Raw genomic sequence first — 22,254 nt, forward strand, 5'->3', positions numbered from 1 at the left:
ACTCGGGTTCCAAATGTAGTTTTTATGAATTTTACGAGTGGTATATTTTCCAGTAAAACACTCGTGTCTTTATAATAAAGACATATCTCCCACAAGGTTGATTAATAATTGGAGGTATAAAACAATCTATTAAACTGATTGGATTCGGCAATATTCATCTATTGTAGGCAACCTCGATAGAAACCAATTTGCGGTAGCTGGTAAATTGACCGAGCCGGCTCTGGTCTATCTTTTACACCTGGCTTTAGAAGCCCTGGACAGGGGCGGTTGCTATCTAAGGTTATTTTTTTTGCTAATTTTAAAAAAGGTTTTGACCTTATTGATCACCTTATATTAATGGAGAAGCTTTCTACACAGTACAATCTCCACTGGAGCTTGCTTAGGTGGGTGGCATCCTTTTTGCAAGGGAGGGCTCAGGTCACACGCGTTGGCGCCTCGCGGTTTTTGCTCCTTTATGTCTTAATGGAGGCATTCCTCAGGGTACAAATTTGGGTCCTGTGTTGTTTGCTGTTATGGTCAATGACCTTGTTCAAAGTTGGGGCGCCCGCATTAAATTCGTGGATGATCTGACGGCTTGGGGAAACTCGCGAAATTAAGTGAGAATATATAATGTGAGAATTCCATGACACTGTGCTAACATTTCTGGTGAACAAATGTGCAACGAACTACTTCCTTGAGTGTCTATGTTTTGAGAATACGCCAAAAAAACTTCGTCCTAGTTGTCGTCCTTGCCTCTAATCTAATAAATAATATGAGTCGGTTATTTAAATGAAGTCTAACTTAGCCCGCGGTTTAAGAAATCATTGGACCTCCAGATCCCTTTCTTTATAATGGGTTAATTTAAGAAAAAAAAGTGCGTTTCCAGTGTCAGCGCTGTATGCTTTATATATTGTTCACAATAAATGGTGTTTAGATAACAGCTTGGCTTAGGATGCAGTTTTGTTAAACATGGGCTAAACTCCCTTTAATAACCGGCCCTTAAAACGTCTCCAATGGGCTTTTGTTGCAAATAAAGCTGTGGGGTATTTTATTTGAATACAAGTGTGATTCATTACTTCTGGTTCACAACGAAGACGTATCAAACGATATTGATATTGATATTGATATTGATTGCATTCCAGGGTTGACCATAGCATTTGCAGATGCAGGTGGTGTGGGAGGAATATCCTTGGATCTTTTCTTTGAAGTAAGTGTTAATGTTGGCTTAGGGGAGGGGTAGGTGGGCAGATTCCCAGAAACGTATGATGATCCCTTTATTTCAGGTGGGTTAATTATGCATCTGAGTTTTAAAGATTAGAGAGATTTACATTCACGTTTATGTCAAACAGCAAGCTTGTCTTTTCTTTTCTAGTGCTATAACTGTTCTTCTACAAAAAAAAATTGCTAGTTTTACACCAGTTTTATCCATAAGAATTGACTATTTTTATCTTTTTATTTCGAGAAATTCTGAACATCAATCTGCCGTTTGCCGTTTGCCATAAACGTGATTCTAAATCTTGCTATTAACGAAAGAACGCTAGAACCAGTTTAGAACTTAAAAGTATCCGATGAACCGAGACGACCCGCTTGTCCGTAAATTACAAGCGTGGACAACGTAAACATAGCCAAAAACACCCAGAAGAAAAGGCGATCTAACGCGCGACCAATCTGTTTCCACATTTCTTGATTTTCCTCGTCTTCGTCGACTTCATTGACACAAGTGATTGAACCTGCATTTGAACGCCGTTCGTCTTGTTTTTCATCGTTGTTCTCCGTTGTGACTGCTAACTCCAGGTCAATATTTGTTGATTCAACTCCAGGGTTGACCACTATAGGTTTTGCAGACGCAGGTGGTGAGGGAGGAATATCCTTGGATCTTTTCTTTGATATAAACCTTCGGCAACTTTTGGGAGAGCAGACAATTCCGTTCAATACTGAAGAAAAAAAATACAGTTAGATGCCTTGTTAGACCCCTCCCCTAAGCCAACATTTTGCCCTGAGTGAGAAGTAAGTGTTAATGTTGGCTTAGGGGAGGAGTAGGTGGGGCAGATTCCCAGAAACGTGTGATGATCCCTTTATTTCAGGTGGGTTAATTATGCATCTGACTTTTAAAGATTAGAGAGATTTACAGTCACGTTTCACGCATGTCTTTTATCTTTTTATTTCGAGAAATTCTGAACATCAATCTGCCGTTTGCCGTTTGCCGTAAACGTGATTCTAAATCTTTTTATTAACGAAAGAAGCGCTCGAGAGGTGATGGCCTTGGGCTCTTCTTTCCTCCAATTACCACCGTCTTCCTGCCAGTCTCCCTTGACTCTCGATCCCCTCGTACCCATAAGAACGAGAGACGACTAGAGATAGCAGTCAGAGTGTGAATACCATGTGCATGCTAAAGGTGAGTTTGGGTGGCTGGATCTAAACACTCATAACAATAATGGATAAAGACCTGAGTTCTAAAGAAAATGTGAGCTGCGTTTAGGAGGACTCCCACACCAAAATTATTTTAATAAATGCGTCATTAAGGTCAATTGGTAATTAAAAAGGGGTTAAAGCTGAAGTTTGAGAGCATAATTAGTGACGGACCTTTGACAGTAGCCGTCGTCTTCAGCAGCTGTTTTCAGCTGTTTTATTCTTCGCACATCATATTTTGGTAAAGTTGTCGGTACCAGAGCAGACAACCACGTAAGAGCTATACTCATGATTTTAATTGCGCCCGGTGCCAAAGTTATTGATATCCAATGCTGTCTTTAGATTTATCTGGTATTAAAACGAAGACTATATTTACCTGTTAAGTATGTCAACAATTTGGGCGGCTTGGATGTAGCGTGGTGAGCCATTAGTACGAGGACGGTAGCGGCCAGCGCCAACCCGATTTCAAACATGATTACAATATAGTATACGCCAATCAGCGGTAGAGTGTCTGACTGCTCAGGCAGCTGATCAGTTATAACCAGGAGGTACACACTAACAGCCAAGAGAATGGTGGCACACAGACCGATACGCTCACCACTTTCTGCTGGAATGAAGAAGCTGACGAGAATTAGCATGCCGATGATCATACAGGGCACAAGGGTGAACAGCACGAAAAACATAGGTTTGCGTCCGATGAAAAACGACACAATGACTTCTGGAAATTGTCTGTTTGGGTCCTTCTTCTCATCGTAGTTGGTCATTTTTATGACAAGGCTCCTCAGGGTCCAGTAACCATTTGACGACGTGAGTTTTAGATCTAAACAAGAAAAGAGGATATGATTGACCTGATTGACCACCTTTGTTTGATTATTAAATCATAAAAAATATCGTATAATAATCAGTGATCTTACAGGATCAGGACGTCATATAACCACTTAACTACTCTATGCGAACGTACTAATTCCAGTAAAGTTAGACATAGCCCTAAGCTTTTAGAAAGAAAACGCAGATTCCCAGCCTGTATTTCTTTGGTCTTACTTGTTTGGAGTATGTCGCTATCTCTAGCTACAAGAATTCTGCACCATGACCAATAACATAATACCTTTTTCTGGATCCTCGCTTTCTGTAGTTGTTGAGATAATGTCCATAAGAGAGCGATCAGCTGTCAGGGAGCGAAATTTCATATTGCATTGCTGTTTGTCAAATGGAAAAAACTTCACATTGAGTTCACACGGGCTTTTGAAGGTCGATGGAGAAATCCACGTATTCTCGCCATCACTTCGCACCAGCACATAGGTGTGGAATTTCTCCACGTGTCCTGCTTGAAGGATCTGACTATCAGCACTGTAAGAAACAGTTCAAGGGACGCTTTTAAAAATTAAACAAGATAACCTCGGCAACCCAATAAAGTAAATTACCTGACTATAGATATCCCTGAGACATTAGACAATACCTTACATTAAGGGACCATATAATTTTACTGAACTAGTCGTCGTAAATCAGTGGAACTCTTTTCAAGGTCTGTTAGTGACTCTAAGTGGGTAGTTGAAAAATGGGAGGTCGAAAAGAGGCTTGCCAAAAGCCACCTGGCGAAGAACAGTGATGATAGAGCTAGAGGAGTTGGGTCTAACATGGAATGAAGCGCAGGCCGAATCTCAAGACAGGGTAGAGTGGCGACGTTTGATTGTGGCCTTATGTCCTGTCTTGAAATCTCTACAGGATTTAATCACATATAACAAAGAAACCTGATGTACAGAGTCCACCATTTGGCAAGAGTACATGGTAAGAGCCTTCGAGCCCTAATGCGCATGTCGCTAGCGTTACTAAGCAACCATACAATATCGACACATATCCCATCCGGGATGAAGAGCTTTAGTGAGTGAATGAGTGAGAGTGTGGATACCTGAATACTTATATCATCTCAAGCTATACCTCTCAGTAAAAAGTACAAATAAACTAACTTGTTCTCGAGAACAATATCAGGTACCCATATGGTCCGTGGGTCTACAAGAATACGGTCTATCCCTTCATAATCTTCAGGATTCCACTGAAGGAACGGATTAGTCCACATCTGGAAAAAGAGGGAAGATACTGATGAGATGGTTTGGTTTTCAGTAAAAAATGTGAAAACCTAGTAGGGACGTCAATATGATTGGCGGCGAGACTGGATTGGCATAATGTGTACAATGAAACTGGTGTCCTCCAGAGTTGCATGATCGATTCCAACACGAATAATTCTACACATCATATACCTCTCTAGAGGGAACAGCAAGCACTACTACATTTATGTCGGCGCAGTTGTATATACAGCTCATGCATTTGAGTCAGGTTTTCAGGGGAAGAATTTTCTTTTTCGTCAGTTTTCATCAGTTCGTTTCTGTTGGCAGGAGCTGTCATATGTGCACTACTGTATATTAAGCCAAAAACTTGCACAAATCAGTGTAACAAATAAAACCCAACTAATTTTATACTGATTTACCTGGGTTATCTCAGTGTCTGTTGTAATAATTTGGTCTTTACTGTCCTGGAAAAATAAACCAAAGTTGCTATTTTCTTATGTACATGTATAGATCAAATATCAGAGGATTTCTTCAGAATCTAGTTTCAGGCTTTCAGACTGCTGATTAGAGCTCGGTGGAGAAATAATGCAAGCGAAAATCGCGGCTGGAACAGTCCATCTGTCTAACTATCTGCTTATGTAAGTCCTTAGTTAGTTAGCATACATACATGCAATGCCTTAAGAATGCTTTTTTAACCACCATTGTCTCGAGTGTTTCGATGCTATGTGAAATCTGAATGTCCAGCCTTTGCCTGTTTCGTCCTAAAACCTTTTACAATATGTATTGTATTGCACTGCATTATGAACAGATTTGCAACTGTGAGTGTAAACATGTATAGTGCTAGGCCTGAAAAATACATCAGTTACATTCAGCAATTACCACTGAGCTTAGTGCCTTGAAGTCCACAATAAAGGTGACATTGATCATATCAGATGGTTTTAATACCGGGCGGACCATTTTGTCGTACTGCCCCAAAAGGACCTTCCTCAAGTGGTATTCAGCTGACTGATTTAGGTTGTACCGAGGTCCAGGTGTTGGACTCTGACCTAACACGTCTGTAAAACAAGTATGATACTTTTATAAGGAGAAAATCAGAGCTGGTTATATTTTAAAGGTTTTGCTCTTGGTAGTGGCTGGGGAAGGCCACTGGGTGGTGTCAGAAGTCCACTGGGTGGAAGTTCATTTGAACTGGTTTTGTCTGAGGTCCAGTTATTGCATGGAGTCTGACCTAACACGTCTTAAAACAAGAATAATACTTTTATAAGGAGAACTTCAGGAGCTAGACGTGCCAAGTAAAACCTAAACTATCAAAGCCCGCCTTGACCCTCTTAATACGAACAGTTTGCTTTGTCCCTGCTCTAAATGTATCCGCTTAACCCTTTTAAAAGCGAGTAGGGGAAAAACTGCATTTTCACTAATGCCTCTTGTTTGGACTGGTTTTCGATGAATCAACATGGGAATGGCCAAAAACGGAGTTTTGAAACAGTTAGGGCTTTTTTCTTTTTTCGCGCATGCGCATGAGCCTTTTTTGTTAACGAATTTATTTCTTTTTTTCTTTCTAGCTCTCTTTTTTCCCTTTGCCTTTCTTTTCTATTTTCAGTTTTGCTGCCCACTTTATCGTCTTTCTTTTACATGGAATTGTGGCTGGCTAGCTTTTTAGGAAAGACACAAATTTAATCTACAAAGAGTAGTAGGTAAATAACGCAATTGGCAGTGGATTTTCCCCGAAATGTTATTTGGTTTTATATTTGTAACTCTGTCAGGATTGGTTAGAAATTGCAAAGGCGGGGTATCGGTGATCTATCTTTGCTAACGTTGCTGCTTAACAACTTCACAGTTTGAACTCAACGGTAAATGGTACTAGGGAGGAAAATATACATCGTTCCATATGAGACGAAATTAAAACGACCCTAGCCGTCCGAAAAGGGTTAATACGGACACTTTCTATGCCCCCCTCAATGTCCGTATTAACGCGTTTGACTGTATTTTGTGTTTAATTAGCCTGCGCTTTTAAGTAGTAGGCCCAAGAGAGGACAGGTGCGCGAGTCCCTCTCGCGCGCCCGTTCATTTTTGCACCCACTACTTTAAAGCGCCGACTAACCAACCGTGCCAATAGACCTTTTTACCGATACGGCGGCCATATTGAATTTATTCGATTTAAGGAGTAGTATAGGATGCCCAGGGGGCATGAGCACATTTCTTTTGTATTTTTGAGCGCTTTTCAGGACATTTTTTCTTAAAGTTTTCTTACAATAAGATTGTAATGGGAAAAGAGATCCTTGTGCCGTGTTTGGATGTAATAATGATCGCTATTTTCTTGTTTACTATTAGAAATATGGTCTTTCACTGTATATTTCTCGGTTAAAAGGCGATCATTATTACATCCAAACACGGCACAAGGATCTTTTTTCCCATTACAATCTTATTCTAAGAAAACTTTAAGAAAAAAGTCCCAAAAAGTGCTCGAAAATACAAACGAAATGTGCTCATGCCCCCTGAGCATCCTATAATACTCCTTAAATCGAATTAATTCAATATGGCCGCCGTATCGGTAAAAAGGTCTATTGGCACGGTTGGTTAGCTGTTTCCCAGGTGAATTTCTTGCATGGGCATGATATCATTTCCCTTTTGTCGCTAATGGATCATCAGGTGATTTCATTGGGAGGCAATGCGGAAAAATTAAATCATCTTGTTTGACAAACAACGCATCTTTTCATAAATATTTCAAGCAAAATAATTTAAAATATTGTTTACTTCTCTTCTCTTTTAGCCATAATGATCTCTATGTAATGTCACGGGAGTAATTCGAATGGAGCGCAAAACATCGTATGATTCATCAATATCAACAGTTAAAGTAGAAGTGTGCTTCATCATCGAAACCATGCATAAGATTGAACAAAGTCAGAGTTACAACTCTGTGAAAAATATGTCCAGTATATGTTACCTTAGCTACATCTCTGATACAAATAGGGAAGCGTATTACTGCCGGAAACCTTATGTACACTTCCTAACTAGTTAAAAGTTTAAAAGTTTTTGTTTTCTATTTGTATTTTCTAAGCTTTTTTAATGAACTAAAGAACCGCAAAATGTGTCCGTTAAGGCCGCAGGGAGTCCATTTTCTCTAAAAATAAATTCATAATGCAAAAGTTAACCCCTCTGCAGTGCCAACTCGTGAAGTTTTGCATCTGCGCTGAATTCTTGGACGCAAAATTGTCGGAAAAGTCAAATTTGAGACTCCTGAAGGTGTCCCAGCTAAAGTTCCAAGCATAAGATATGTAATTATGGTAATTATGGTTTACATTCCACGCTTTAATTTTGTTTATAAGGTGCAATGTTTTCAAGGATTTTTGAGGCGAAACAAAAAAACATACAAATAGTTTTTGTATTAAATTTGGTTGAAATTTCTAAACATTTCCTTATTTTTATTTCCATACTATTAAAGATCACTGAAACAAGGTTTGATTCAGGGCCTTTTTGTTACTTTTGAATCAACATTTTGTTCGCAGCCTACGTGCTACACGTGCACATGAACACTTTAAATTATGTGCTCATCTTTTATCCAGTTATGAATATCAGCAACATCTCGTAAACCTGTTCGATATCAGTCGTTGTACTTCGTGTATACCGGCTTTAAATAAATGCATAACAATGAGCCCAATGTGTCCTCCGCGACCTTAATTTGTTTCGAATGGAGATGTGTTAAATATTTATTGTTGATAGGATGTATTACGAAATTTAAAGGCTAATCTTTCTGAAATTCAATGACAACGCATTGCATAGGATTCAAGTACAGGTTATCAGCTGATCTGTGATATGTTGAAGTATATAACAAGGCATCATAGCCACATATCAGACCCTGACATAATTATGCAAGGGAGACAACGTACATAACCTCTGCCAAGGAACATCCAGTTAAAAGGAGGCTGGGAGATGGAAGAATGATGAAAAATTGTGACAAATTACATTTGCGGAACTGTTTACTCTAAGTATCCAGTTTTTCGTGTTGAAATCCTTAGTTGGTCACATGTCCGGAGGTGTTTTTCCTTGGGTCGGACTTGAAGGAATGTGCTACTAGAGTTAGCTCTTGAAATGAATTTGCACCATTTATCGCGAAAAAAGGCAGAAAAGGCTCTAACGGTTTATAGGCGTCTCGTGTGTAATTTCAAATTGATACATACGCGATAGTATTTACAAGAAACGCATTGCTTTTGAATGTACTTATATGTACTGATAACTCCGTGTTAAATGCTAATGACAATCAGAATTCCTCGTATAATTCGTTCCTGATTTATCTCCTAAATATCGTTATTAGTTATGATTTACAGTAACAGTTATTTTAAGAAAACAAATTTCCAGAATACAAAAAGTTTTACAGAAACGTGATTATTTAAGCGCGTAGAAGACGCAACTTGAAATTTGCCATGAAACTTCGTTTAGAAATATCGGCCCTCTGGTTTTAAAATTCAATATCATGGCAACAGAAAAACAAAGCCAGATGAACTAACCATCTTAAAAGGAAATGGTTACACAGGTGAAGCTGTAAACAGTATTTATAAGGTTTTTTCCACAAAAGACCTATAACTTCCTTAATGTCTCTCAGTTGCTTCCAAATTCGTTTTACAATGGCCGCAAAACGTCGGCTGTACCACCCTCAAGCTGCTTACTTGAATGCTAAATTTAAAATCCCTTCTTCCACTGTCTACACGGAGAAACTTTGTTCAATTTTCAAATACGTCAAATATTTGCCAAGAGAGAATGAGATAAGTATTCTTCTTATTGCTCAATGCTTCGATCCATTTGGGTAAGTCAGTACAGTGAGATTGCTGTTACAAAATGACTCGCATTCAGCACAGAGAAGTACCTCAAAGTTCGTGACAAAGGGCCCGACTTCCGATATTTCCTGCATACGCACAAAATGTTACAGTCTCTCTTGATATCTCTTTACTCTACTGATATGAAAGGAATTGTCTTGTATTGGTGCTATGCAACTGTAACTTCCTTAGTGACTTACTTGAACGCTTGTTCGGGCAACATTTTCAATTTTGCTGTTGGTTATTACCTATTTTTATGCCATTGGCTCAAATCTAGACAAGGAAACGAGTTTTTTTCTCAAAAGGTTAAAAAGGAGTGAAAAAACTGAAACGGGGCTAATGTCGTTCTGCTCCACTTACTTAATTAACGAAAATAAAAAAATAATTAGCCCACTGTAAACTTAGTTTCTCTCATTTTCATGAACAAATTGCCCTGGAAAGTAAAACAACTTGCTGTACAGTTAGTGGAAAGAGGGTGCCGAGCATTGCAGAGATCTTATTATCCACAACTCGGGTTTTGGCAAATTTGTAAAAGCTTGTTACAAAACTGTGCAGCCCTGAAAGAAATCAGAAATTCTTTACAGATCCTTGTTTTCTCGAGCGATTGTTTTTGGCTGGATTCTTATTCGTGCTGTGCGGCGTAGAAAGCTTTGTCAAACAATATTTCCAGCTGTTATGTCCAAGTTTCTCTCTCCTTGCTTTTTTTTCCTTGTTGACTAAATTGACACTGAATAAAACGAACTTTTAAAATTTGTAGTGCGTGGGGCTCCAGTTTGAAAATCAGTCGCAATAAGCTAAGATGTATAAAGATCTTTGACAAACTTACCAGCCAAACGAAGTAATAAGAACATTAAGGTAAACAACTGCGCCATACCACTTAACGCAGGTGCGCTTATGCACTCACTTAACAGGCTGTCCCACCTAAGGCACCTTGAAGTAAACTTAAATGCTCGTTACACCTGGGTCACGTGACCACAACAGATTACGCATTTCCGTTTCCTGTAAAAACCCGCAACAAGTGGTTTATTGTAGATAATTGTCATCATTATTTGGAATGACGAAATTGCGATATTTTTAACCTTGATATATAAAAGCCGATTTCTCGCGGAATAAACTGCGGGTTGCAAAGCCGGATGCAAACTCATTGAATACACGTAAGCACTTTTTCTCCTTTGGACCTGTGACCATTCAGCTCCCGTTTTTTAGTGTTAAATGAAAATTGAACACGGACCCAGAAATTAATGGTTGCTAATGTCACGGTCAGGTATAAGTTAAAAACTAAACTGATGTTTTATTTGCGAGCCAAATAAAACCCTTTGTTTTTATTAGACTTCCTGATTAATTTGCTTTTAAGAAAAGCGTGTGCTATTTAAATGAGCCAAAACTGTTATTTAACAAACACTTACCTTCTAACGGTTCTTTTATTTGTGCTAGTCGAACCAAAGATCCGAAGCTGATAATTGGGTTTCCAATGTTCATATACTTAAAAAATTAAGATACTGAGATAAAATCAAGGCCTTTGTAAAGGGAAAACAAAATTGACAACAGTTCAGCGTGGTTCTCGTAGTTTTTGTTATTTCACTCGTCCTCTCAAGAATTGTTTCATGAGATTTTACACAGTAAACAAATTTTTGCCCTTAGGAGTTTTCCATATATATGTGATTGACGTACTTCGGTTATATGCGTCGCATAAGGGAGATTACACTCACGTACGAGAGCTTAGGGAATTTAATTTTGGCAGTGGCGGCCTTGTCGTCTTAAATAGAATACTGTAGTTTCAACTCGGATTCAAAGAACCAGTAAGAATGAACTCAGCACCAGCTAGGACACTTTATTTTATAGCTTCAACATTTAGCCGTAAATTTTGAGCACAAAAAGCCGGGCCGCGATAACTTTCAAAACGAATTGTCAGATCTTAAGAAGTTATTTGTATTGGTTCATGTCTGCTAACGTTTCGGTTTCAAGCATCCGGAAACCGACCATTAAATATGCACGGAACGTATTTAGACACAGACCGGTGGTGGGAAAACTATTTTCATTGCTTTCTCAGCTTCGTTTGGGCTTTTTCAAAAAGGCAAGCTTTTCTCGTCGTGAGTGCGAATATTATCGGCATATGTCCCTTTCTTCTACTAGTATTTTTTAAAGTTGAACAGTTAGAAACAAGAGGCAGACCTCTGTTTTATGTTTTTTGACCTTCTGTTATTTCCCTGTGGCGCTTATTTTTTCCGGGTTCTTATTTGTGCGATTTCTGCGCTTTTTTCTATGATCCGTAAAAACAAGTTCCCTTGCGAAATATGATTATGTTGATTATTGTGAGATTTTTATGTTGCTTGTGGGAAAGAAAAAACTCTGAAAACAAAGAGGAATATGGGTGTGAATCAGAGCTTTTGCCCACACGAGGGCAAGAAGTTTAATGTAATACAAAATGACTTAGAATTTAGTGTTTGCAGTAACGGATGTTTTGATGAAATAGCAACGTGAACTAGACCCCTCGGCGCCTTGCAACTAATTTAAGTTATTATTTAAAAGGGAAAGGATGTAATTATTATTCCCGTTTACCAGACCGTTGCTAACTAGTTATTTCTGCCTTAACTTGTCTCCTGCTACGCAATTTGTCTCAGCGAATAAAAACTGACATCTGCTTGGGAGCTGATAGTCACAAGTAGTTTTGCCAGCTTCACATTTTGAAATATTCTGAATATTCACTTAAGATGTGCTGTGAAAAAGCTAAACGCTTTCACCCTTAGATTCAATTTCACTGTTCTTATTTTGAATACAGTTGAACATATTTCATGCCCCTCGGGGGTAATCCCTGGAGTGGCCTATACACTGCCCGAAATTAAGGGGTACCTTTTTCAGTCTTCAGGCATATGAAAGGGTAGAGTTTTCACGAGCCTATATATATGAAAGGGTATAGGTATATCTGTTAGGTATTTACATGGGTCCGTCACAACGTAAACTCCGGCTTAGCTTACTTTTTTTAACCTTTCTTCAGGTAGAAGTTGCTGTTCTCCTATAACATCGCCCATTGACTTCATTTTAAGGTTAGTAGAAATTAAGTGTTGCATTAATTGTTTTTAAGTAGGTACTTTTTGTCGAAGGTAATAGGACAAAGGGATCCTTTTCTGCCCTGAGTGCAGCCTGTGCCAGGCTCTCAGATAGTATAATGCGGACGTATTAAAACGAACAAAGCGAAAACAAGACGCGCGCGACTTGGGAAAGGGGTCTCTCCCAGCCCCCCGCGCGTTTTTCGCGTTTCTTTTTACTGAACGACTTTTCACCACTATCTCGGAGCCTGGAACAGGCTACCATGAGTGGTGAATACAAGGGTAAGGGGTTGAACTTCAGGGCCCAGCCTTCCCTTACGAAACTTTTGTTGTGTAATCCACTCTAGTATTTCATGTCGTTGCTTTCTAATTTATTCCCCGGAAGAGTTGATTCTCTGAATTAATTCAAATAAGCACATCGTATTATTCTGGAAAATATGCACTTGTTGAGTAGAGTAGTTGTAGAGATCTAGATTTTATGGGAGATGAACTTGACATTATTTTTGAGAGTGGGAAGGGGGAATGTTGAAAGAATTTACAAAACCGCATTTAAAGCAGTCAATCGACGTTCCTAGACATTCCAGCCGGATATTACTGAAACGGGGAATGGGCCTCTAGCACAGGTAACGCTCGCTAAGCGTTCCCCGCCTTCCCCGCCCGTATTAACCCTTTAAACCCTAAGATCAAAATTTGAATTCTCATTATTTGCCCCTATTCGGCATTTCCTGCAGAAGTAGAGAGGAGAAGTTGATAAAATATCAAGCAAATTCATCTTGTATGATCATCTCCATAATTCTCATGACCACTTTGTTTCACAACCATTGATATTACATGGAGAAATTTGATGCTGATCACTTTTAGGGCCGAAAGGGTTAATAACATTGCCGTCAATCTCCTGTACTGTACTGACGTCATCTTACTAGATATCGCAAACGTCACGTTGTTGTTTAAATTATGGTCAATGTTAGTGGCTTATGAAGAACTAGCTGGGGTACTGTAAGCTAATCAGAAACGGAGAAATAGTTTGGAAAATAAGACCAAGGACAGATGATAACCTCTTGGCATTATTTTATTATGTCCTTATAACTCAAGAAAGTTTGTAACTATATTATTTTGAGCCTCTTCAATCTAAGCATCATTTGACAATGTGTTAAAGGGCTATGAAATGGCAGGTTGCGATTTTTCTGAAACTAAGTCGACCAAAGGAGCGAAAAATAGACACTTCTATGATCACTATTAGTGCACTTTGTGATAGTTGCGCAAGTCTGTAAAGGTGTACTTGTATACTGAAACTATAATATTGTCTTTGACTACTGATATTTTTGTCGTAGAAAAGACTACAATGATTAGAATCCTCCTCTAAGTATATTTTTTAATACTAAGCCCCTTCCGGATAATTATGCTGCATACAAAGTTTTTCACGGATGAGATCGATATCCATCAATCGCGCCTAACCGCATCTCTCTAGCTCCTTCCAATTGCGCTGCATGGCATCCCATTTACCAAACTCATTTAGGGTATGCCTTGTACCCCAGTGCCACCAGTGCCCCCATTGATAGAAAAGGCCGGCACTCAGCTCCAGAACGGTCAGGTTGACAGACAGACTCGTGCACCATTGACTCCCAGGAGAACGGTTTTCTTGGTAGGACAGTGTCACAGGAAGACCAACCCTTACCAATGTTCCGTCGCCGTAGACACCTCCTCGGATGATATATGCCGAAACAAATCCTTCAATACTCACTGTTGCATCGGCCGAAGGGTCAATCTAGCGAAAAAAGAAGTTAAATGGTGAGTAACAACTACAAGTTTGTTAAGGACAGGATATGAGTGTACCTCTCGGAGGATTGGACAGGCCGCGTAATGGAGTACTCACCTCTACAGCTAAATTAACAGGATTGAGAGAATACTGCTCCACTGGAAAATTCAGCTGGATAGAGACGTCAAAACTTAGGCTGAACTCCACCCCAACCCTCAAGATGAGAACAGGAATAGAAAAAGGCTAAGAAATAGAAAGAAAAGAAAAACGACAGTTACCTTTGTAACACAGATGGTGAAATGCAAATTCAACTAAACAGTTTTTAGGTTGAGGTGATCATTTCGTGATTTGTTCCAAAATCACAGTATTTTGGTAGAGAATAAAACACAAATAGCGGTGATAAACATTGCGAACTTTCGCATGTTTATACAAACTTGACGTTTCGTTCGCCAGTCAACATACATTTTCAAGTGATCAAAAGTGACTCAGAGTGATTAGTGCGCCGATTAGCACACGATATAAGATCAATTAATTACGTCACTTGAGTACAATACTTTTAAGAGGCTTCACCAAAGACAGTGTGCAACAAGTAGTTAAGAAGCATTTGAGAAGCAGACACACTCACTATTCCAATTCTCCAGTCACGTTTTATTGGCGTTACATGTACGTCCTTCAACTCATTTCTATCGTAACTCTTGTGAAATATGGTAAGTTTTTTACTTCCAATCATAAGGCCACAGAAGACTCCCATTTCCATGTTGCCATGGCTACGATGTAACCAAACCATTCCCTCTCCCTTTATATCGATTCCGATTACTTTCTTCTCAAACAAAGTGAATGGATACTCAAAGTTTAAGTTTGGAGTACCCGCCTCTTCCCAAGGAACGTTGTCGGCTGCTCTACGTGATCGGCTTGGAGAGGAAACATTCGAAGGCGTCTGACTGGGATTCCATGAGACCCTGTTCGGTTTTTCGTAAATAGAAAAGGTAGCTCCACTATTTGGAATGACCAGCTTCACGAAAAATTGAAAGCTCATTTTTTCGGAGTCTATGAAAGGTTTAATTTCCACAAGCGAAATATGGCTCGTTAGAGTTATTTTCATCATGGAGACGTTAAAACCGCCACGGTTGTGTATGATTGGTTCCCCGAAATTTAGTTGTTGGGTGAAGTTGGAATGACTCTCATTGATCACTCCCTTGCCTTTGTCAATGACGGCGTGATCAGAATACTTCAGGTCCACATCGATTTCTGTTGGCAAGTCCTGAAAGTCTTCACGACTGAAATGATTCTTGATAGAAACTGAGTTCTTATCTGATGTATCTGCCTTTCGGTGCATTTTTACGGGGCCAGGGAGCAAAGGAGATTCTTCGGGGACCACTGAGCTTGATTTTTCTCCATCCACGTCCTCGTAGAGGTCGTGTTGCAGTGTCGGCAGAAGTTGCTTGAGAATGTTATACACCAATCGTAGGAACTCCTCGTTAGTGTGACGATGCCCATACACGTCAAATGACTCACTGTTTTGGCTTCCTACGCGATTTGACGCTCTGAAATGTAAATACTGTCTTAGTTATCAAAGTCAGTACAATATTTCTGTATTTGAGGACGCCTAAGTTATCAAGTGATTCCCTGAAGGGAAATGACTAGGTGGGTGGGAAGATGGGGGATCCGAAGAGAGATAGTTAGTTAGTCCAGGGCTGGTTATGACTCAGAATTTCTGGAGACTAAAACCGTTAAGATCGTCTGATGAACCAGCCCGGTTAGCATTCCAAGTACAACGTGTTTTAGAGAGTATTTTAAACCTTCACCTTGAATCAATTTTCAGATGAACAAGGAAGGAAGCTCTTTCTTTTTTCATATCTCGTGAGTACACATTGCCATCCAAGTACGAGAGGTTGAATTTGATTGGGAGCCAGTACTCGTTTAATGTCTTGTTAAGGACTCGAATGCCAACCGTTGCAAGGATGGTAGCTGCAAAGACACAACAAACCAACATAGTGAATAACTGAGGAATCTGGTGGAATTAAAATGAATATGCACTGTAATTTTCAGGGAGTTATAATAACTCCTCTAGTGGGGCTAATTTAACTCCTTACAGTGGAGTTATATTTCGTGGAGTTATTTTAACTCCAAAAAGGAGTTTAAAGAACTCTTTTTCAGGAGTAAAAGTGACCCCAGATATTGAGGAGTTAAAATAACCCCAAAAAAGGAGTTATCCTGTACCTAAAATTTTTACTCCACTTTCAGAGTTAAATTAACTCCAAAAAGAGTAAAAACAACCCATGTAAGGAGTACAAGTAACCCCATTTCGGAGTAATTTTAACTCCAGACTGGGAGTAAAAAGAACTCTTTTTCAGGAGTAAAAATGACCCCAAATTCGGAGTTAAATTAGGAGTTAAAATAACCCCAAAAAAGGGGTTATCCTGTACCTAAAATTTTTACTCCATTTTTGGAGTTATAATAACTCTCTAAAAATTACGGTGTGGCGTAAGAAACTCTACTATTCCCTAACCTAGCTATTCTAGACTCTTAAAAGCTAGCTAGGGGAACGAAGAAATCCGCCTTTGTTTAAGTATTCGACTTGCCCCCGCGACAGACATTCAAACGGCAGGATCATTTCACTTAGGAAGTGGGAGTTCACCTACCAAAAATTAAATTTGGATTGTTAGCGTCAAAAAAAATACCCTGAATCGAGGAGATTTTTAGATGAACCGCGCTAAAACTCTAAAAAGCAAGACAAAAAAACCAGCCTGCTAAAAACAGAGAAAAACAACTTGCCTTTTTGTACATCATTCCCTTGTATTTCTATCTGTTGCTCAACTTTGTACGTCAGAGTTTCGCCTTCTTGGAGATTGACTTCTACCAAATGAGTTGGAGTCGTCTTTCTCATTGCGAAATACACACTCACAGCACCCAGCAACAAAACCACCACCAAGCTACCGATAATTACGATCTTAGTCTTTCGAGATGACTTTTCCCCCACAAAATCACAGCTACCACCGTACTTAACTTTTGGTTCTGTATCCTTGTTCGTCTCCATGTTGGCAGAGCTGATAATAGAGAAAATAGTGAGATATAAGGTTTTATAACTACAGGGTGTTTCAAAAGTTCATTCCGATTGTAAATTGTATTTTGCGCAAAGCATTTAATGCTTCTTTAGGCAAATGTAAACTGATTCAGGTAAGAAATTTATCTAAATAACCGTTCAAAGAAATTTCAAACTAAAATTTGAAGAAATTATAATTTTTTTCAATTTTTGCCCCAACTGTACAAATACGCGAGGTTTTTCCCGCCATACTTTTCCTGCCCATCTTGTAGGTTTTCTATTTTGATATTTTTCTCGTTTTCTTTTATTTTATCTACTCCTTCATGAAAATGAGAGCCTACACTGTTTGTACTAGAGCTCAAGCATCTATTTTGTGGTCTTCTGGCCATTCAGTAAAAAAAAAATTGCCAAATTGTTGAAGAAGTCTGAACGATGCCTGAACAAGTGGTCAAAAGTAAAGACCTTAGAAGACAAACCAAGGAGTGGATGGCCGTTTTTTTCACAAACTGTATGAGAAATATGATCGAAAAATCTGTAAGTATGTGCGTAATAATTCCACAAAACAGAAAGGTAAAAAAATTTCAACTTCACACTATGGATCAAAGTTTCGGGCGCAACAGTATGGGGATAAGTTACCAAAAAAAGTTGGAAAGCCTTCAAAAGAAAAAGGCGTTGCACACTTCATGGAGGCATGGTGTCAGAAGGATTTGTCAACTTTATACCAAAGGAGGACCAGCTGGCAAACTGACGTGATGTGAACCCCCTAGAGACCATCTGGATTATCGTAGACGAGACAACATACAAAGATCCAGCCCCAAAACCATTACGACACAAGGTAGTGTCAGTGGGCCATATCTTTTTAACGTGTTTATTAATGACTTGGAGATCAATCTAGAAGGTCGCCCAGCCTTGTTTAAATATGCTGATGATTCTACAATTATCGTCCCTTTTTGGGGAAACGGCCAGTGTCGCACCGACTTGGTGGATCAGTTTCTTAGCTGGTCCAGCCGCAATCGCATGACATGCAATCCAACAAAATGCAAGGAGATTATTTTCCGTAAGAAAGGTTTCAGTCAGGACATCGCGCTAGTTAGTAACATACCGCAGTGCGCAGAGTTATCCATATTAGGTGTTACTTTCCAACAAAATTGTAAATACAGTAGTCATGTGCGTGCGAAGGTAATTAAGGCGAACAAGTCATTATTCGTATTAGGATCTTTACGTAAGGAAGGAATGTCCCAGGAGGAAGTAGATCACCTTTTTAACGCAATAGTTTTACCAAATTTTTCTTACGCTTTGCCTGTTTATGGTGCCTCAGATTCCGACCTTTCTGTAATACAGAATTTTTTAGACCGGTGTATGAAAAGAAAGTTTATGTCCAAGAATGTAAATATCAGGGATTTGCTAGAGAAGGCGGACAAGACACTCTACAAAAAAAGATCGAATGACCCCGAATGCCCGTTCTTCCAGTTTTTACCTAAGGAAAAGAACATGAGGTACAATCTTAGAAATACGTCAGTCTCGGTCCCTAGAATCTACACTGACAGGTTTAAGAACGTTTTTAGTAACAGAATAATTTTTAGATATGATATGTAAATAGTTTTTTGAGTTTATATTGTAACTTAGGATATGTGATTTTATCTTAAGAAATAAAGATTATTATTATTATTATTATTATTATTGGACGAGCTAACACAGGGACTACGCTTCTCCTGGAAGAATGTGACTTTGGACACGCTTTGGGAGATCGTACATTCTATACCTTACTGCTTAGTGAATGTCAGAAAACATACAAGAAGACATTATGGTTACTAATATTTCAGTTATTCAATGTTAAATGAATAATGAATAACATACTAAGTTTTACGAAAGGTTTTTTTTAACAATTAGTGAAATTTATGGGAATAAAAAATCAGAACGAACTTTTGAAACACCCTGTACTAGAGTCATTCCTGTCTTCGGGTTTCGTGACGTAACTCAGATGCGAGCTTCAACTCTTAGAGATCATGATTCTATCACTAAAAAAATTCTAACTATAATTTTCATTATTATTCATTCAAAATATTTCTGCGTTTCTGATTGGCTCAAATCCCCCGGCTAATTCTTTATAACCAACTGACGCTTACGATATTTAGAAGATGCGAGCAATATACCATCGATTCGATGGTATATTAGTTTGGAAACGTCGGAGGCTGATCCAAGGTATATGTGATTGAAAACGAGGCTGCTTGGGCAAAAGTGGACTAAAAAAGGCGCGCTTACGTCTATTGGAAGGCGAAATAGCTGAATTTCTGAGTTTAACTGAATTCAAGAAACGCAAAAATACGTTAAACAAATTGCTGGATGGATGTTATCGCCTTTTTGAGGAGTATCTGCAAGGTAAAATATCTGTCTATATCCTGAAACCGTTCGAGAAATAGGCCAAAGTTTTAAGAGAAAGTCTACGAGGAGGTAAGCATGTTAAGAAATTTTTTGAGTGAATAATATAACAATTATCGAATTCGGCTCTCGTAAGATTTTCGGCGTTCGAGGTCGAGGCTAGGTACGTACACAGTTTCATGGCTTCACTTTCAACTAACCTGTCTACGCTCTGTAGATACAAATCTCACACTTATCTGCCTACCCCTCCCTCAGATCGTTTGTTTGCATTATCCCTGATTGTGGGAGACAAGTGACCAGACCCACCCAGGGTCTCTCGACGGGTAGGAGAGATAACCTGGGAATGAGGTTGGGCCTCTCTCTCTCCCTCGCTCCGTAGGGACGGGTAGGAGAGAACCCTGGGAACGAGCGGGTTGAACTTTGGTATGGTTACTGACTCGATCACTAATGTTGGAAGTAAAATGACCTCGATTAACTATTTTATTTCTTACAGCAAAATTACTTTAAATAGATATATTAAAGGAAGTGAAGCCAGGCCTCTGGTCCCTCTGCCGTACAGCCTACAGACGTCAAGATGAAGTTTCTCACCCAGATGATCTATTCATCCGATCAGTTACAATTACATATGCCATTTTCGATTTTTTATACTACTACATGAGAAATTTCTGCAATTTGATTGGCTTAGAGCAGTGGTATTTCAGCTTAATTTGAAATACCTACATTTGAAAATTACAAACGTTTTGCGGGCGGTAGTATAAACAATTAATGGCATGATTTGTACGTGATATTTGGCATAAATACCACTCGCCGTGATATTTGAAATTTGTCTGAAATTTCACTCGCCTAACGGCTCGTGAAATTTCGTATAACAATTTCGAAATATCACTACAAATCATGCTATTACCTATACAAAGTCACTTATATGTATCAGACGATCGGTGTTATTCAGTCGAACCTTGTTTGATTAACCACAGAACGCATCTACGGACGAGGAAGCAATCCTTGTGCTTGATGAAGCAATAGGAATCGGAATCGTTTGGCAAAAGAACGTAAAATTTCGTTATTTACATGAGTTGTTCGCAATACAAGAAATTTACTCGGGCGGAGCAAACTGATGCAATCGTGCACTGAATACATGTAGGTGCAATCAGGGAATAATCGACAAGACAGTAAATAACGCACCTGCTCCCTGATTTGTAAGTAAAATTAATATGTAAATACCTTACTGACCGTCTTTTCTCTAGCTCATCTATTATTCCCTTTTGATAATTTGGATCATATTGGTTTCGAGAAACGAGAGATACAATTTAATACTTTCGTAAATTTTAGTTCTGACGCAAAATACAGGATATCGCACTCGAAACAAAGACATGTACTACTTAAAAGATTTTTGGTTTTTAACCATACGGTGGATTTGATAGAAAACAAAACAGCAATAACGGCATGGATAAGCCTTTAAGCCGAGACCCCAAACTTCGATCGAGCACATAGAATCGACCTAACCAACACGAAAAATAAAAGAAGAATATTGAAGAGATTCATGATTTTCTTCTTCTTAAATAAATCACATTTTCTGCACTATATTTGCAATGTTATTGCGTATTAGCATGCATTATTTCAGAATTCACAGTATTTGCGTTCTTCATAGCGCTAGTCCCCTAAAAGGAACAAAAACTTCATCATGCAGAGTCAGTCTAATAGCATCTACCTTAAAATGATTTTGCTATCCTGTTTTTCGTTGTTAGTGATTTGCTTCTTACCTTACTTAATCAGTAAGTTTCAGATCTATGAAACGCATCCAGTTGTCAATAAGGATGCTCATCCGACTTTTTCCCGCGATCAGCATGATACCGTATTTGCTAAGCGACGGATGACGTACGAATTTCCTACTGTGGGAAAACAGGTGGGGAAAACTATTCCTCGGGCCAACCAAAAAAGGAGCGTAATTCGATATGACTTTAAACTTGTTAACTACTGCAAATTTAATGCCGTTGAAAAAAATATGATAGAGAACAGAATCTCGTCTAATGAAGTAAATTGTGACATGATATCTACTTCGCAAAACCAAATATTTGATGAAAACAACATTACTCATTATAAAACGTCAAACCAAAGCAAAATCAAATGAATTTTTGCTTGATAATTGTGAAACCCTAAACCACATTAATGTTTTCCCCTTCCATTTCATCTTTAGCGAGATTTAGCTTGTTTTTACAGTGTAATGGAGGAAAAATTAGCCTGGGATATGATGATTCGTAAATGGCGAAGCCGCGAAAAGAATGTCACGTGAAGCGGGGATTTGAACGAAAGTCCTCTCACGCTCGCGCTATATACAATTTTCATCCTACTCAGATTTAGCTTATTGCTACTGACATTTTTGCCACTTTTCGTTTTTTCTCAACGTGTTCTCTATCACGAAGCGGCAGAAAATAGCTGTACGGACTGTTGTTCCTGTTGTTACATGGAGAGTAAGAAATTGAGCCCGCTTTCATGGTTCTAGGCATGCGGTTACCTGCTTTTTTTGTGCAACTACATGTAGACAATAACTCGATCGAGGAAGCAAACTAATCAGTAACCCGAAATATGGCTTGTGCAACTGAAAATGTGACAAATTCTACAATGGAATCAACTGTTTTTTTATTTCAGTATTTAACACAACTTGTCCCATGTTTTTAAACATGGGATTATTGTTCCCGTTTACCAAACCGTTTACCAAACCGTTGCTAACTAGTTATTTCTGCTGTAACTTGTCTCCTACGCAATTTGT

At 38.9% G+C, this 22,254-nt stretch overlaps 3 protein-coding genes across 3 annotated transcripts; 1 reads left to right on the plus strand and 2 right to left on the minus strand.

The window, feature by feature from the left end:
• Nucleotides 1-1,514: 1,514 nt before the first annotated feature.
• On the minus strand, nucleotides 1,515-10,136 carry LOC140953009 (neuronal acetylcholine receptor subunit alpha-5-like). The gene is made up of 7 exons (XM_073402483.1): nucleotides 10,089-10,136; nucleotides 5,331-5,506; nucleotides 4,871-4,915; nucleotides 4,353-4,462; nucleotides 3,494-3,735; nucleotides 2,765-3,208; nucleotides 1,515-1,913 (listed from the first exon to the last, which is right to left on the minus strand). The coding sequence occupies exons 1-7, from the start codon at nucleotides 10,132-10,134 to the stop codon at nucleotides 1,528-1,530; spliced, it is 1,449 nt and encodes a 482-aa protein (XP_073258584.1). The 5' UTR covers nucleotides 10,135-10,136; the 3' UTR covers nucleotides 1,515-1,527.
• Nucleotides 10,137-13,360: 3,224 nt separating this feature from the next.
• On the minus strand, nucleotides 13,361-16,091 carry LOC140952974 (uncharacterized skeletal organic matrix protein 1-like). Its single transcript, XM_073402441.1, has 4 exons — nucleotides 15,871-16,091; nucleotides 14,691-15,609; nucleotides 14,183-14,308; nucleotides 13,361-14,074 (listed from the first exon to the last, which is right to left on the minus strand). Exons 1-4 carry the CDS (start codon nucleotides 16,056-16,058, stop codon nucleotides 13,760-13,762), a joined length of 1,548 nt encoding a protein of 515 aa, XP_073258542.1. The 5' UTR covers nucleotides 16,059-16,091; the 3' UTR covers nucleotides 13,361-13,759.
• A 1,917-nt stretch (nucleotides 16,092-18,008) lies between these two features.
• Nucleotides 18,009-18,704, plus strand: LOC140953199 (uncharacterized). The gene has a single exon (XM_073402699.1). The coding sequence runs from the start codon at nucleotides 18,126-18,128 to the stop codon at nucleotides 18,702-18,704; it is 579 nt and encodes a 192-aa protein (XP_073258800.1). The 5' UTR covers nucleotides 18,009-18,125.
• The last annotated feature ends 3,550 nt before the right edge of the window (nucleotides 18,705-22,254 follow it).

Source organism: Porites lutea, chromosome 11 (genome assembly GCF_958299795.1).
Source record: "Porites lutea chromosome 11, jaPorLute2.1, whole genome shotgun sequence".
In the NCBI taxonomy this organism is placed as follows: Eukaryota; Metazoa; Cnidaria; class Anthozoa; order Scleractinia; family Poritidae; genus Porites; species Porites lutea.

Bases quoted from the DNA above. Each gene is read 5' to 3' on its own strand.
- LOC140952974 (XM_073402441.1), bottom strand. From the start codon at position 16,058: ATGTTGGTTTGTTGTGTCTTTGCAGCTACCATCCTTGCAACGGTTGGC. The intron at 15,610-15,870 runs GTGAAGGTTTAA...TTTACATTTCAG, and splicing joins CATCTGAAAATTGATTCAAG to AGCGTCAAATCGCGTAGGAA. The intron at 14,309-14,690 runs GTGAGTGTGTCT...TCTATTTCTTAG, and splicing joins GTGACTGGAGAATTGGAATA to CCTTTTTCTATTCCTGTTCT.
- LOC140953199 (XM_073402699.1), top strand. From the start codon at position 18,126: ATGACATGCAATCCAACAAAATGCAAGGAGATTATTTTCCGTAAGAAA.
- LOC140953009 (XM_073402483.1), bottom strand. From the start codon at position 10,134: ATGGCGCAGTTGTTTACCTTAATGTTCTTATTACTTCGTTTGGCTG. The intron at 4,463-4,870 runs GTAAATCAGTAT...CTCTTTTTCCAG, and splicing joins CAGACACTGAGATAACCCAG to ATGTGGACTAATCCGTTCCT. The intron at 3,209-3,493 runs GTATTATGTTAT...TTTCTTGTTTAG, and splicing joins AAGCGAGGATCCAGAAAAAG to ATCTAAAACTCACGTCGTCA.